Raw genomic sequence first — 17,030 nt, 5'->3', positions numbered from 1 at the left:
CCCATCCTTACGCAACCTCTTCTCTCTGGCAACTTTTATTTGGTTACATGCAAAAGGTAATAAGTATTGCTGTGTGCTTCCAGGAGCACCCAACAGTGTTCTAGGAGCTGCACAAACGCAAGAAAAGAGACCGCCCCTGCTCCAAAGAGTTTACCATGCGTCGGACTTTTCGTAAATTAACGTTTAGATTCTGAAGCACAAGATGGCAGCCTCCAGAAAAAAGTACTCCTCATGGTATTCCCCCTCATTCCTGTTCTTTTGACATTTCAGGCTAAAGAACTCTCTTCAATCTTAATACTTGTATTTGAATGGAATTTTCTGGTGTTTCTAATACAATTATACGTGTGCATATTTGTGTATTATAGGCAGGGCTGGTAGCGCTACCTATTATTAAGCTTGCCCCTGTTTTCAGTTGCTTATAACTTTGCCAAACGTTAACCATTTGGGCTGAAATTTGACTTGCCCGTTTCCTAGCTCAGGCTGAGTTTTTTGGAAAATATCAAGCCAAACAGTTCAGCCATTTCTGAAAATGATTCTACAGGAAAATAATACATTGTTTTGCCTGTGTTTTTAAAAAAAACACCAACTGGTGACTCTTTCTTTGACCAGCGTTAGCACTCCTATATTTTGGAGCAGGGATGTAAAATTTGGGGAGGGGGTGACGTTTGTGTCAGGGACGTGCCTTTTGTCATCCCCATGAAAATCCACCCAAGTTTGGCCGAGTTATAAATTAACTGTCCATTCTGTGCACTCCCTGAGGCAGGGGTCCTGGGAGAAAAAAACAACGTGATCTTGTAATTAAAGACTGTGTACCATAAAGTATGCACATAAGGCGGCTGAATGAAGGTTGCACAGGCAACCTTGATTCTGGCATTTCCTAACTTTTGAGTGCTTGACTTTGCGACCTTTAGTAATCTTTTAACGTGTATGTGTGCGTGCATCTGTCCATGGGTGCACTGCTGATGACTGTGCCCCGTGGAAAAAATAAAATATCACCTCCTGCTCATTCCTGTATCTGCCCTGAGGCCGCGGGAGGGCAAGTGGGGTTTCACATCATTTCAATCCTGATTCACAGTGAAAGAATATTCTCCAAAAGGAATACTGAGACCCTGGGGATACTGGCACCAGGTTCCGCGGTGGGAGAGAATCTGGAAACCTCCCCGTGTTCTACATGCCACTTGCTGGCTGCTCTCAAATTTAAGACTACGTACTTGCACATTCCTAGGTCTTGATACAGCAAAGCACTTCAGCGTGTGCTTGAATGCTGTGCTGATGGGGACCAAAGTATATATGTGAGTGATCCTTGCACAGAATTTGGAGCGAGAAACTCCTGAGTTCCAATCCAAGCTGTGATATTGAGTGCTTGTGTGGTGCTGAGTGAATCGCTGCTATCTGACTTCCCTCCCCTCTTCTCCCCCCCGCCCCCCAATACAAGAGGAATAATACTTATTATAGGTATGGTAGCTCTCAGGTGTGTTGTAAGGCTAAATGGTTTAATGTGTGCAAAAGCAGTGTGACGATAAAGATAGTTGTATTCTTCTCTCTAACATGCAGCTGTATAAGTCTCGCTAACAGAACAAAACCAAGAGATGCCACCAAATTTTCCTGGAGCTAAAGTGTTGTATGCATTTGGAGCATTTGGGATCTGAAGAATTTTATTCTTTACCCGACCTGCCTGGGTTATTACTGATACAGGGCATTTTCCGTTCCTCAGTTTGGACAGCACAGTTCCTTGGGTGTGCACTGTTTTTTAAAAAAAAAAAAAAAAAAATCTAAAAGCTGATTGATGAGTGGGATGTTTAATACAGCTTCTGAGCCATAGAAGTCTGTGGAACCATGACCCTTAATTCACCTTACAGTATCTCCCGTGTTTAAAAGTATACATTGTATTATCTGCATAATCACTAACCTGAAGCCAGTACTTGGCATTATGTATGATATTTTTGGTAACAAGAAGATTATTCATTGTGAAGAGTTACAGTTGGGATCATCTCTCACTGTAACATCTCCTTCCCTGACCTGCTCCTATTTCCAGTAGCTCAGTGGTTCTCAACCTTTCCAGATTACTGTACCCCTTTCAGGAGTCTGATTTGTCTTGTGTATCCCCAAGTTTAACCTCACTTAAAAACTACTTGCTTACAAAATCAGACATACAAATACAAAAGTGTCACAGCACACTATTACTGAAAAGTTGCTTTCTTTTTCATTTTTACCATATAATTATAAAAGAAACCAATTGGAATATAAATATTGTACTTACATTTCAGTGTGTAGTATGTAGAGCAGTATAAACAAGTCATTGTATGAAATTTTGGTTTGTACTGACTTTGCTTGTGCTTTTTATGTAGCCTGTTATAAAACTAGGCAAATATCTAGATAAGCTGATGTATTCCCTAGAAGACTTCTGCGTACCCCAAAGAGTAAATGTACCCTTGGCTGAGAACTACTGCACTAGCTGGTACCATCTATAAGGACATATTTTGCTTTGTCTACTTCATCTTCTACAGTATCTGAAGGGAGAGGCCTTTTAAGTCTGAGAAGACTATAGTGTAGCCTTTGCCCTTTTGTTCACCTCATAAAAGGTAGCTTTGTTAGCTTAATTCATTGGTGCCTGGCTTCAGCGTAAACACTGGTTTTAAGGACCAGAAGGACTAATTGAATTGCGAAACATCATTTTTCTACAGCACAGTTTCAAGTGGTTTGCAGTTCATTGCACGTAATCCCGGCTTTTTTTTCATCCTGGATAAAATGCAGAAATAAAGAAGTAGGCTGGGGAGGAGTATTTGGTCTTTGAAATGGAAGTATCCTTCCCAGTTAGGACAAAAAGTTCCAAGGGGTTACAGTAACTTATTGTGGGTGCAGATGTACAGAACAATACAATCAATGGGCTAGAGAGAAAGCTCTTGAAAATGAAACACCATGATTCATGAACAATAATAATACCCATCTCTCATCTATGTTTGTTTTCAAAAATTGCTGGATGTGGTTCTGATTGTTCTTTTAGTGTTGTGGTTTTTACATTACAGCTAAACATGGAAGAAATTGCCATTGGAACGGCTAATGATACAATGGAATCTGTTGTACACGTTAACCTACTTTTGACTCTCTTTTTAGGGACCCACTCAACTCCCATTGAAGGTTGAGATGACTCCAGTTGACTTGAAAAGGAGCTGGATTGGGCCTTCAATATTTCATTAATTTTCTTTGTCAATTGCATCCAACTTATCAGAATCACTGTGTATATGCACACAAACACATGTAAACATTCCTAGAAAGGAAAAGGCCTTTTGAGGGAGTGATGATCATCGTAGTTAGACAAGTAAAAGATCTATTAGAATAAATCACTAACTTCATCCCACTGCAATGGCAGGATAATGTCCTCAATAGAGGACTATCTAATATCAAACAGATACTGTACGTGATCAATACCAACAGGGGAAGTGGTAAGGATCTGTATATGAATATCACTGTGATTTGAAAAGATAGGATAGTAGTCCTTAAAGTTTATCGTAATGTGCTCTATAAAGTAGGGATTGGCTATCGATAGAAGTTAACAGTGGGATCACTCTCAACTCTGCCTTCTCCAAGAGTTGGCAATGGAAATTCCAATAGAGGGTTTCAGATTCAAATAACGATTAAAAATGCACATAAGAGAGAGGAATAAAACCATTTAAAGAAGGGCAGAAAGAAAGCACATCTAAGCTGCGTGCTTTGTTTTTCAGGTATCAAAGCAAGCCAAAGAGTTCCTGGAGTACGTGTACGAGGAGCCGCTAATTGACATCCAGCAGGAAAATCCCATGTTGTACAGACATGTCGAGCCACTGGCAACTGTAGTCCGTCTGAGACAGCAGCTGAGATCTCTCCGAGCCTATTTGTTCAGCTGCAGAGCAGCAGTGGCAGAAGACCTGCGCAGGAGGTAAGCACCACGGACAACATGCAGCACAAGCTTCCTGTTGTCCTGCCTCTTCCTTGTCTGCACATGTTCAGCCCTCGCTGCCTCCTCTTGGTTCCCATGATCCAATTCATAAGCCATTACCCATTGTGAAAGCCAGCTGCGCTGTAGTTGTCACCAGAGGCTTTTTTATACAACGAGATTGTCTGCTGCCATAGGAAAGCCTGTTCCAGTGATTCATGCGGGCTGACTGCAGAGCTTGGGTACCTAAAGTCATTCCTCCCATAGGATCATGCTGCTTCTCCTCAGTGGTGCGTCTGAAGCTGAAAATACACAATTATCTCAGGCCATCACTGCGATAATGGAAAGTGTGTGATTTGGGTAATGTCGGTTCCTCCTTTCCTGTTGATTTTTCCTCAAAATAAAGTGGGCAGATTGCAATCCACAAGTTTATTTCTCAAAGGCACAATTCATTTTAAAACATGCAGCATCTTAGTCCACTCTAGCTGCTGCTGATCTTCTCCAAACAGCTCTGAAAGACAAACAGCCTCTTCAAATCCAGCAGCAGATCAACTGTAGAAAGGCCAACTTTGTTTTTACCCTGGATCTCCTGAAGAAAGGGGCTGGAGGCCTGTTTTGGATCTGTCTTTTTTTTTTTTCCCCCTGTGAGGTGAATGAATCCAGACAAATGCAACTGGCTTGTTGGAACATGCATCTCTTATGTATCTGTATTTTTCAGGTCTGCTAGTAAAACAAATCTGTCACCTTCATTAGAAACATGGCCGTTTTGAAATGTTCAACTGCCAAAGGGAGGGAAAGTAAATGGAGGGCCTGTCCCACTCCCTGTATTGTGGATACATGTTTTTGAGGATGCAGAGGGTTGGTGTAATTTGCCGTGGGGGTTTGCACTGGCTTCTTTATCCCAGGAATGGAAGCGAGGTGATGATTGCTATTCATTAGATAACCTATATGTCACTGCCTTGAATAATTACATAAAGTACAGCTAAGCAAAGGGGGGCAAAGTTCTAGAGAGCAACAGGTGAGTTCGTAGATTAAACCTATTGTGTGTGAATATTTGTGTGTATGTGTTGTGGAATTGAGTGGCAACACACAGACTCGCTTCTTCAACTTTCGGGGAGCCCATCTGCAGGATTTTTAAAATTAAACCTATTTTCTCTGGCTCTTGTGCACAGTATTATCACTTTGGCTGTCCTCAGGTACAGTTGTAATATCGGTCCTATTTTCTCTCCTTCAATTACAATAAAACTAAAAGGAGAGCAGCCTGACAGAGACTGGAGAAAAGTGGCTGAAAAGAAATTACGGCTTTTGATTAATGCTGAATGCTCTGATTAAAAAAGCGAGGAGGAGGTAGGAAAGACTGTAGAGAGTGTCGGTGAAGAGAGTGAAAGAAAACAGATCAAAGGAGAAGTGAACAAAGAAAACCAATGGGGCCAGAGGAAATGGGACGAAGGGGAAAGCAAGGAGGCTGGAGGAGGTACTTTGAGCTGGAGCTGATGGAAGGAGATGAGAGGAAAGGGTCCAAAGGGACTGAAGAGGCATTCAAGGGACTAGGACAAAGAGAGAATTTGAGAAAATAAGAATTGAGGGGAACTACCAAGAGGCCAAAAGGGGAAGACTGAAGAAATAGAGGCAGCTCAGGAGATGGGGTAGGAAAGACAGGCAATATAGAATTTGTCAGGAAATGTAGAAAAGGTGCGAGGCTTTAGAAGAAAAGGGATGACAAAAAAAATACCATAAAACTCTTATACCAGTAAGTAATCAAAATGAGTAAAATGTAAGGTAAGGTGCAGCTTTGTGGCTAGACAGAAAGGAGAAGATGAAGGAGGACAGTAGGTAGGATATGTCTGCCATCTGTTGTATGGTGGTTTCCTGGCGATACACTGTCAAGCTGCAGCTGAAGGCACATTCCCTACAGCAGAAGGAAAAGCCCTGAGTAGCATACGGTGCTAATAAATGAGAGGGAGGGGAAAGGATGGGTCGGAGACGCACTCCCTTTCCTTACTTACAGACCTCCAGACTCCCAATGATTAAAACAGAGAATTTTGATGGGTGTTTTATGACAGTTCTTGGGTGCCCTGTTTTCCGTACGCTCGCGATGACATAAGCCTGAGTTAAGCTTGGTCTTCTAGCGCTGCCTGAAATTCCCATTCCTCTCTCCCCGTGACCTATATCTAATACACAGCCGAGAGAGGAGCACCGTGGCTGGGGGCTGGGCTTGTGGCTAGATCTTTATGCACAGTCCTTGTCTCTTGCTCCTTGTTATCGGGAAGAGAGTCCAGTTTGGTAGGAACTTGTGGGATGCTCCAAAAGCCATAGAGCGACCGTTTCAAAGACACAAAGGGCAGGTATGTGCCCAACTCCCATTGAAAGTCTATGGGAGTTGGGTGCCTGACTCCCACTTGTGGAAGTCTCCAGCAGAGTGATTTTGGCACCAGGTTGGTCCCTGGTGGCCTACCCGAAGGGGCTGGACCGATTTGGAGAGGAAAACAAGGCTGAAGCAGCACCACCTTGCAGGAATCGTGTTCCAGGACCTTTATTCTGAATATGTCGCGTCCCAGTATGCAGACCCCACGGCTCAGCATAACAGCTGGACAGAGAAAATGAGATCTATTCACAAAGAAAACATGTGATTTAAATTACCCATCGGCTCATCACACGGGCAAGGTACAAGGAAAGGGGAGTTTAAACAACTGTGTGAGCCAATGCTACTAAATTTAGTGCTGTTTCCTAGTCAGAATTTAAAGGGCTGGGGGAGAGAATCCAGAATCCAGTTATCTGTCCTGTTCCAAAGGCATTCTTTTCAGCTTGATCTTCACCTTAGTACATGGCTGGCTATTAATCACGGGCAAGTGAGCACAGCATCTTGAAGACCTGTCAGAACCATATAAACAGACTGAAACAAACTGTTAATATTGCTGTCTAGAGAGAACTAAAAACAGACTGATTAATCGTATTGGCACCTTGCTGCTTGTGGGACACTGATAGCCTTCCTTATTAGGGAAAGAGCAGATTGCTCTGGGGTGTTCTATCATTATCATCATCATTTTTTAAGTCTATCCCTTCCTCTTGAACCCAGATCTCAAACCCAAGATGGCAATTAATTTCAGAGTTCTCTATGTCCTCCATGAAGACTACAATGTTTACAGTGCTTACAAGTCACCGTTTCTGAAGAATTCCAGATGGCTATAAACCAGTTTAGCTCAGGACCTAGTTGACTTAAGTGTGGAAACGTTATTTATAATGCCTGGTATACATAGGTACTTTGGGAACTTTGTAAAACTTGGCGTTCCGCAGAAAACTCAGGGCTGAGTCGCACTGTGAACTCTAAGGCAAGTGACTAAAAAACCAAAGAATAGCTAAAGATCTCGGAAGATGGCGGTTCAAGGTGCAGGGAACTGGCAGCCCTTATTGTCCTTAAGAATTCTAGTTCACTTGATGGACTCCAGCAACAATGGTGGCTGTTTGGGTGGTAGTTCGAAGCAGACTTTAAAGGCGTACGGGAAGATAAAACAATAAAGGAAAACAAGTTTGGCTAGACCCATTAGGCCAGATCCTCAACTGGTGTAAATTGAGTCATACCAGCTGAGGATCTGACCCATTGTCTCTATTCCATAAGGGATATTGCTACGGCCACTTAGCTGTGGCTGTCCCCTCCATATAACAAAATCGAATTTGCCTTTCCTGTTTTTAACTGAGCAGGTTTATCTATTTGGAGTTGTATTCGATGCATGCGTACTGTCAGTTCCTGGGGGAGAAACAAACCGGACTTAAATCTAGTGCTTGTGTAGAACTGATGCAAGCTGCAGTTGTATAGCTCTCCCAACAGTCTTCTGCTTGCAGTATTACCAGAGAACGCAAACATACAAAGTGGAAACAGTGTATCTGGTGCCGAGGGGAGAGGAGAGGAGCTCTTGTCCATTAAACAGGTGATGCAATGTATGTGAACATATAAATTGAAGGAAGCATCCTTCTTTTTTTGTGTATTCCTCCTTTAAGTGTGGAGGAGTCTCCTTGTCTCTCGTAGATATAAGAAGGGCTTGTAATTTTAACCACTATGGTCTCTTTTCCTACTATTCTGGCTTAATGGAAAGCTTCTTGGTGAAGGAATTATCACAGAGTTTGTTTTTGTTTTCACAGTCTCTGGCTCTGCAACCGGTCCACCTATCCCTTAGCATTTACCTCGGTGATTTCCATCTGTGAACACGTGCTCCTTCTGCATGGAGGTGGAAGACTAAGCAGAATTCTGCATCTAATCACTTGTCCCCTCTACAGGACTGTAGTTTTCTATTAATTTCATGACAGAGTTTTATATTAGTTTAACCTGACACTGGTTGCTTTACGTAGAGCACATTACAGAGAGATGGAATTAAAGCTCGCTGTTGCAATCAGGTTAAGAGCACATTTCCAGTGCCACAAATATGTACCCCTAGCTAATACTTTCAGCTCTTCGCAGAACAAGAACCCAAACCCACTGAAGTTGAAAGAAGAATTCTGTCATTTCGTATGATGAGGCCTTAGAAATAAATATCTCTTTTTGCCTCAGAACTAGATTATTTTCAAAATATTTGCATTAAGCATTTCAAGTTGTTGCTAAGAAACTTGCACAAATATTTCAGAGGATAACAGAATCCTTTCATTCACATAGCATCTTTGAGTCCAGACATGATGTCTAATGCAATCTGTCACCCTCTGTCAAATAGATTAGTAATATTAGGAGTCTAAAATGATTTAGCCTTGTTTCTTCTGTTTAAGATAGATTGCTTTAGAAATACCCCACTTAGATTCCAAATTGTGTTTTCATTAGCTGGGAGCACTACTTGAAATACTAGCTCTGCCCACATTCACCCTAATTTGATCACTTGAGAGTCTGCTTGCGGCAAACTCCAAGTACTCCAAATTGCACCTGAAAGAACAGAGGATACCTCATTGCTTGTCATTTCATTTTAAGGTGGCTGGAAGATCTAAGCAGATAAAAGGTGGAGCTATTTAATTCCAAGTAGAAACTGTCTGTCCCGAACTATTTCTCCTCATTCTGTTCTAAAAATCAGTAATGCTTTGTTCCTTCTTTTGATTTATAGTAATTCTTAAGTTTCATAGTGTTCTCATGATCTTACTTACCTTGGAGAGAAGAGTTTGGGAACTTCTGCTCTTAAGTAAAAAACGTTATGTCCTCAAGCAGGATTTCCGGTAAACACCAAAAATATAATTTTCATTTGTCCAGTCTTACCTGTGTGTTGATGGGGAACCTGGCTACTAATTTCAAAACAAGTATGAAGTGCATGTCTTCTCTTCCTCCCAGAGCATCTTTGCAGTCACGAGGAAGACAGCGTCACTATTTGTTCCTGTCCATGGTTTGTTCCTCCATTAAGCCCAACCTGGCCATATCCCTGGGTCTAATGTCCCGCCATCTAGTCGGTGGTCAGCCTCTAAGTCAGACTTTGTTGTGTTTGCATTATTTTCTTTGGCCTCCTGTCACCTGTTTCTCTTCATTAGTGTTCCCACCATCTTAATCTTTTCAACTGTAGCCAGTCCTGTGCCTTGATTTCACATCTTATTTTCTTTCTAACTTCATTTGTCTTTAAATCATTCCATTTTATACCTTCCATCTTTCGCGTAACGCTTTTTTACTACTTCTGCTTTCCCAGCAGTTTGGGCTTGTTTACACTTTTTCCTGTAAAGTTCTTGTTTCCTTGCTTGTCCAGTTTTTCCTTGTTTGCTAACGCCATCCAGTAACTTCCTCTCCTGTGTTTTGTATTGCTTCCTCAAATATTTCCCATCTAATAAGTAGTGAGATTTATTCATCATTAAGGCTACGATTTAGTCATGGGTATTTTTAGTGTAAGTCATGGACAGGTCACAGGCAATAAAAAAAATTTCACGGCCCGTGACCTGTCCATAACTTATACCATAAATACCCATGACTAAATCTTAGAGGAGGAGCATTGCTGGGGAGGGGCCAGGGGATGCTGTTGCAGGCAAAGGCCTGGGGCCAGCAGCACTAGCTGCCGAGCAGCAGCTGCTCCAGACACCCCCAGCTCCGCCCCCCCGCCGCAGCTCCAGCCAGCCCGGGACCACTGCTGGGGGCCGCCCAGCAGTGACTGCTCTGGCCACCCCTGGTACCGCTGCTCATGCAGTCCCCGGGGCCAGATGCATTGGCCACTGCTCGGACAGTCCCTGGGGCCAGCTGCCCAGGGCCACCCAAGCAGCCGTTGGTGCAACTGGCCCTGGGGCCGCCTGAGCCGCGGCTAGCTGCACTGGCTGTGGGGCCGCTCTAGCAGCAGCTGGTGCGGCTGTTCCTGGGGATTGCCTGAGCAGGTCCTGGGGTCAGCTACACTGGCTGCTGCAGAAGTCACGGAATTCGTGGAAAGTCATGGAATCCATGACTTCTGGGACCTCCAGGACAGACACGGAGCCCTATTCATCATCACAAAATAATGACCTGAAACATCCTCCAAGCATCACCTTGTATGCCCCCCTCACAGAGCTATTAACTTATCAGGATCAAATTTGGCTCCTGTCGTACCCATCTTTTAGTTAAACTTCATCTTTCCCATTAGTAGTTCATGGAGAGTGCCACACTCGGCGCTTCTATAGATGCCAATGTCCAACAGTGACTCTCTATGCCTTTCACTGATGGTAACTGATCAATCTAGTTTTGGATTTGATCATCTGGTGAGTCCCCTGTAACCTTGTGCACGTCTTTGTGAGGAACTGAGTCCTGCCAATAATCAGATTGTGCATCGCACCGCGAGTTCGTAACCTTTTCCTATTATCGTTTGTTGTCCCAAAGCCGGGTGGTTTATTATTATTATTCATTTACTTACCCTGTCTGCTACCATTTGTTTTCCATTTGTATTGCTTTCCATTTGTATCTCCCATTATCAGAATACTGTCACAATCAGGAATCTCATCTACAATGCTATCTGCTGATATAGTCCATTCCTCTCTTCCTCTTCTGCTGCTTCTGTTGGGACATAATGCAGATCACAGTTATGTGTGGTTTATTGTAGGCATTAGTAAATGTTGCTATGACAATCTGCTCAGACACTGGTTTCCAGCTGTTCATTGAGGTAACTGTTCTCTTGTCCACTATTACAGCAATCCCATCCCTATGCTTCATTTGCCCACTTGTCTGTCTGGAGTAAAGGAAATTCTGGTTTCTGACAGTCTCTAGCCAGCGTGTCTCCTGTATGGTAGCAAAGGAAACTTGTAATTTCCTGAACTCCTCCGCTACTAGCTCAGTCTGGGCTAGAGCAAATAGATTTCTAACACTCCAGCTTGCAGTGGGTGTAATAATGGTTAGCCATTATCTGAAATCAATGACAGTTTCCCTTTGCTAAGCCTGATGGGCCTGGTCAAAATCCATATAAATCAGTTTGGTTTGCCTTACTGTTTCTAAAACAAGTGAGTTTCAGATGTACTGGATTGCTAGGCCAATCCACATCGTACACCGACATATTTTGAAATACATCTAAGCATCCTTACCTATGAAATATATCCAGGGATTGGTGGTTTCTAAAAGATAATTAGACAAAATACTTGTAGGCAGTATGTGTCCAGTATGGACATCCTCTAGAACTCAACAACCATGAGTCAGTCCCCTCTAAATCATGAGAGTGGCTTAAAAATCATGAGATTTAAATAATAAATTTGGGACTTTGTTTGCCTTTTGTTTTTTAAGTCTTCAAGGTTCACATTGACCAGCTTTTCTCACAGACTTTCATTTAAGTTGAGTTTCTCCCTTAATAACACGACTGCGGGAGCTGGGGCTTTCAGAACACCACATAGCTAAAGACTCACAGTAGAATCACAAGAGTTGGCAATAGGGAAAAACACCACACTTTCCTTAATCTGTACCTTAATTTTATTGACAAAGTGCACTCCAGATGAATTGTGACATAAAATCTAACAAAAAGACCCCGTGCATCTGCTTGGAAGCCTAATGCAGTTCTTTACCCTGCATGCATATTTGGGATGAGTGGAAATTAACTTAAATTCTCCTGTAATTGTTCAGGTTAAATAAGACTACTGAAAAATTTGACACAGTGTGATTGAGAATAGAATAAGATCTACCTTGCGTCATGTTAAAATTTTTTTTCCTCTGCCCACTATTATTCTCACATTTTAAGGGTTTTCAAACATCTATTAGGAAAAATAGGTCCTAGGAATCACACTTTTTCCTCTTAATCCTCCTCCCTGCTTCCGCTCCCCCTCCTCATCACAGAGATCTGGAAATGGTTTAAGTTCCATAAGGTCAAAAAATTCTAAACTTGGTCAAATAAGACACTTGTGGCTGGCATATGAAATAGTGATGCCAATCTATTTTTTCTGCCTTCTTCGTGGGCTTCTTTGGTACAAAAGGGCTTGATTGTGCCCATCTGCCACCTAACTTGATTTCTTTTGATTGCAGTGTGAAATGAAGAGTTTGCTCTGCTTATCACATTTGTACTTCAGTTAGAGTGTCAGGTTGGGGCAGATTAATTTGCTGTAGCTTTAGCAGAGCTGTCAGGGTATTTAAACCAGTGGAGAAAAATTACTGGAGCTGATGATAAACAGACTTTAAATGCAGAGCAATTACTTACTGCTAACAAAGCACCCTGGCTACAAACACAGCAACTTTGCCTAAATGCAAAAAGCAAAAACTTATCAGTGATTCTATTTCCAGAAGGACATTACAAGATAAGCTTTTGTTTGTGCAGATACTTACCTGATAAGATCACACCAAGGGCAGGGATGAAATGTCTTGCATGACTGGTGCTCTGCAGATTACATAGTGTTGTAAAAAAAAAAAATCACCAATTGGGAAACTTAGAAGACTGCATAGAATGCTAACTTATTCCCTTCAGTTGGAGCTAACCGTCTCCTAAGGTTTGCTTTCCTTGCACTAACTGCTTTTGTTTCGAGCACGTTATGGTAAAACACTGTGGAGTCTTTTAAACCAACAGGACTTCTGATTTCATTGTTCTCGGGAAGTGGCAAATCTAAAAGACTTGTTAGCATTGAACTTATGTTGTACGCCGCAAACTTAACCGTGACTTACGATCCAGTTACAACACAGCAGTCCTCTGGTGCAGATAAAAACACAGTTCCATCTTGCAGTGTAGATGAGACTGAACTGTCTCTCCAAATTATCTAAAAGCATAGAACAAGTTTTTTGGGTGCTGTTGCACTCAGATACTACTTGCCTTTCAGGTATCCCAGGGTCAGATCCCGAGGCAGCAGGAGATCAGGTCTGTGCTGTGGTGAGCCCCAGGATGTGCTGATGTGGAATTTGCCACCTGTCTCCCCATCTCTATTCTGGTCTCCCCACTTTTGAAAGCTGAGTGAAAAGGACACAGTCGATTAGAATTTTTTTTAATTGACTACTTTTTTTTAATTCCTGTAGAGCACCCTTTAAAGTGGGATGACCTGAATATTTTGATATTCCTTTCACCATCATTTTATAAGAGCTTTTAACCACTCCCATTTTTGATGTTTATAAAGAATCTTTATGTCCAGGGAGAAAATAAGAGCTCTGAACTTGCAAAGATCCAAGCCCATGCTTCAGTCTTTGCAGGACTGAGATGTAAGTGACCTACACAGGAGCAATGAAACAGACTATATCCAAAACACTGTTACATACACAAAGCAAATATCTGTCACTAACTTTTTATTAATGCAAAGTTGCAATAAAATGTGAACATGCTATGATGTACATTACTTATAGTTCAGGATCAGGTAAATATTCAAAGAACCTAGTTAAAGATTCTGGCTTGCTGGCTGCCAGAAGCCCTTCTCTTCTGAGTACTCTAAAAAGGGTGACCCTACTGGGTCAGACCAAAGGTCCATCTAGCCCAGTATCCTGTCTTCCGACAGTGGCCAGTGCCAGGTGCCCCACAGGGAATGAACAGAACAGGTAATCATCAAGTGATCCCCTGTCACTCATTCTCAGCTTCTGGCAAACAGAGACTAGGGACAGCATCCCTGCCCATTCTGGCTAATAGATAATGTAGATCCTTTTCACTAATTTTTTTCAGGTATAGTCATCTCTGCCATTATGTGTTGTCTCTATAGAAGGTGCTCAGTTTGGAGGGAGAAGTGTGATTTTTTTCAAGTTGATGGTGGTGGACTTCTTAAGATTGCTTCTTTTAGTTCAAAAATGTTAGTTTATGAATATGATCCGTGTTGACCCTATATTTTATTCTTCCCTATTCACTCTTCCCCCACCCTTCTATTTGTATTAAAACCTCATCAGTTTGTTTTCAGTGCTTGCGTTTTAATAAAGATGGTGTTGTTTTTGCCTTGATTTAATTGTGGAGCCCCTTAGCACCTGAGCAAGGAGGGAATGACACGTTGTACAAGACAGTTTAAAAAACTAAAGCATTTTGGAAAGTTGTTTCACAATTAGAATTTACAATTTGCCGAATGGACGTAGTGCAGCCCCACTGTTGGATCTCCCTTGTGTCGTCGTGTGCTGCACCGGGTGCTTGAAACCACCCCCAGTTCAGCTCCAACACGGTCACAGCACATTTGTTTAAAACTGCCCAGAGCGCGGACTGTGCCGCCCACTTTTAAACCCTTTCGTAGGCTGCAGCCTCCCAGGTGGAGTGCCCTCAACCCTTCTCGGCTTCGGTGGGATTTGAGGGTGTCCCACGCTCCACACAGGACATTCTCGACCCCTCGAAGGCTCGGGTTCTACCATTTTCTAATGCGGTCTGCGGTGCTGCTGCGGATGCAGGCATTAGCTGCCCAGCTGTTCATCTCCATCCCGATTTAACAAGAATACATTTCTATCATCAATAGAGAGATCGGACAAATATGAAACCAGACCATCTTTGCTTTTCCATGGCCCAGTTTCTATGGTAATGGAAATAAATGCTCCTCTCACTTGAACACCTCTTCACATGCTCATGGCATTATGTTGTTGTGTGTGTGTCTTAGTCTTACCTAAGAGCTAGAAGGCATGCCAGCTTCTTTCTCTTAAGATGGAATTGGGAGGAAAGGGTGGTATTTCGCTTTCTCTCCAGCACTGGCCACTGGCACATAACAGTAAGCACATTAATTTTGGAGTGTAAATTGCAAACTAATCCATGACCCAAAAAAGGGAGATGGGAACAGGAAAGGAATGTCTGTCACCTTGGCCTCGATTGGCTGAGGTCACCTTAAATAATGACATACTAGTAAGTGGAGTCAGTCCTCACTTTGGTTTTTATTACATGTCTGTTATCACATGTGAGAGAGTGTTTATAGGACATAAAATGTTGCCCGTACTTCAGGGATCTTATGACTACTCATTGATATCAGTCATTGACAACTACTGTCTAACAGGGTGTTCAGACTTGACTTTCAATAACCTGAAAAATACAACCTTTCAGTAGCTAATTATTTTTCTTAGCAGAAGCAGTGCTGTAAAGACTTCAACACACAATACAGTTCCTGCCAATGTTATTACTGTGTTGACTGACTGCCTGCGTGATCAGAAGAATACGGTCGGGTGTGTTAATAAAATAAATTCTAGTTAGACTGAAATGTTGTTAGCTGGTTCAAAATGCTGACTTCTTAGTGATCAGTTTTATAATCTCCTACGGACAAGTCCAAAGTGCAGTGTTATCTTTGGATTTAGTTTTTGGAAAACGTTTTTTTGGCTGGCCCTTAACCTGTAGCTGAGGGACATATAGGGATTACTTAGCCCACAACTGAAATGTGTTTATCTCTGGTAAGCTGAACACACCTGTCTGTGCTACAGTTTAGGACAGGAAGTGAAGAATACCCTATCCATATGAAACTGCAGATGAGAATTAGGTAGATAGGATATAATTCCTTCAGCTGAAATATAGCTAGGACATATCCCTATTTGAGAAGAGTGCTGTGGAATCTTTAATAGCCACAAATGGTCAAAACCGTGGTTTTACAACTTGTCCAAAATATTGAGGCTAAACATTTCAAAGCCGCCCAGGGAATTTAGATACCACAATTTCCATTAATTTTAATCCAAGCCTCTCCTAAACATCTTGGAAAATCTCAGCCTAAAATAACTGTTTATGAGAACCAATAGAGCAAAATTAAATGAGGAGATTTTATTATTTTTTGGATTCGCTGATGTTTTGATTTCCAATCTTTTGGCTTGATTTGTCCAGAAATTGCAGTTGGTACAAGATACTGTCAACCAACTGCTGTTTTGTCCAGATCTATATTTGTCTCTGTTTCTAAAATCTCTTCAGTGGCTTCCAGTGTAATTTCTAATGGATTTTATGTTGTTATTAAAGTTCTTATCAGCCCCTGAATACTTTTCACCTGTGTTTTCTTTGGGTTTATAATTGCTGTTTTGGTTCATTTCATTCCATTGTCACACCCCAATCTGTTGTAGAACCTTGCATTGTACGTTTATTAACGAACCCCACCAAGAATTCTTTCTTCTTCTTCTTCTTCATCATTAGAGCTTTGCCCTCCAGCTGCAGGTCCGTGGATGTATTTTTGGTTTTGTATTTGCTTTGCAATTCGTGCTGAAAGCGACAAACTTTTGCAAAATAGTTGCGTTCATTGCAGAATTGACTCAGTATATCCCTTGCGCAGGACACCTTTGCATTGCCTTCATGCTGATCGCAGACCAATCTGATGTGCCGTTTGTTTCCCTTTGCAGTCTATCTTGGTATATATTTTTAATTAGATGCATTTCAGTTCTCTCCCTGCTTCTTACCATTTCCATGTGAGAAGCACAGCTTTCACTAGCCCTGCAAATATTCACAGATCTTTGCAAAGTCGAGTCTGTTTCTTATAATAAGTAATTCAGTCGCTAATTAGTCCGTTTATTGTCTGCTCAGACTCACAAGACTTCATGACACAGATCTGTAACAGAAGGGTCCATGGTCTTACCTGACATCTTGTTTCTTGTAAGGAAAATTTGCCTTTCCTAAATAACATTCTTGAGTAGTTCACAGGATTCTTAACATTTTTGAATGACTTTGTCTAGCAGCTTGTTTTTCCTTCGTGCTCCCACTAAATCACTGGAGCTCTCTAGTGCTCCTGGACCTCCCATGTGGAATGGAGGGTTTCACCCTTTCTGATTTCCCACAATACCTCCTGCTTTAAAAGTGTGGCAGTCTTCTCCACCAGTTCTCTGTGCCCCATTGCCTTCCAG

General features: G+C 42.1%; 1 protein-coding gene across 3 annotated transcripts in view; it reads left to right on the top strand.

Moving 5' to 3' along the window:
• PLEKHM3 (pleckstrin homology domain containing M3) overlaps positions 1-17,030 on the top strand; it is a 132,935-nt gene that overhangs the window by 55,046 nt on the left and 60,859 nt on the right. For all 3 annotated transcript variants that reach the window (XM_037911888.2, XM_027834050.3, XM_007071828.4), the window contains one exon: positions 3,723-3,916. In XM_037911888.2, the coding sequence (XP_037767816.1) occupies positions 3,723-3,916 (194 nt within the window). The remainder of the gene's footprint in view (positions 1-3,722; positions 3,917-17,030) is intronic.

Source organism: Chelonia mydas, chromosome 11 (assembly GCF_015237465.2).
Source record: "Chelonia mydas isolate rCheMyd1 chromosome 11, rCheMyd1.pri.v2, whole genome shotgun sequence".
Classification (NCBI taxonomy): domain Eukaryota; kingdom Metazoa; phylum Chordata; order Testudines; family Cheloniidae; genus Chelonia; species Chelonia mydas.
This window is presented reverse-complemented; position numbering and strand designations above follow the sequence as displayed.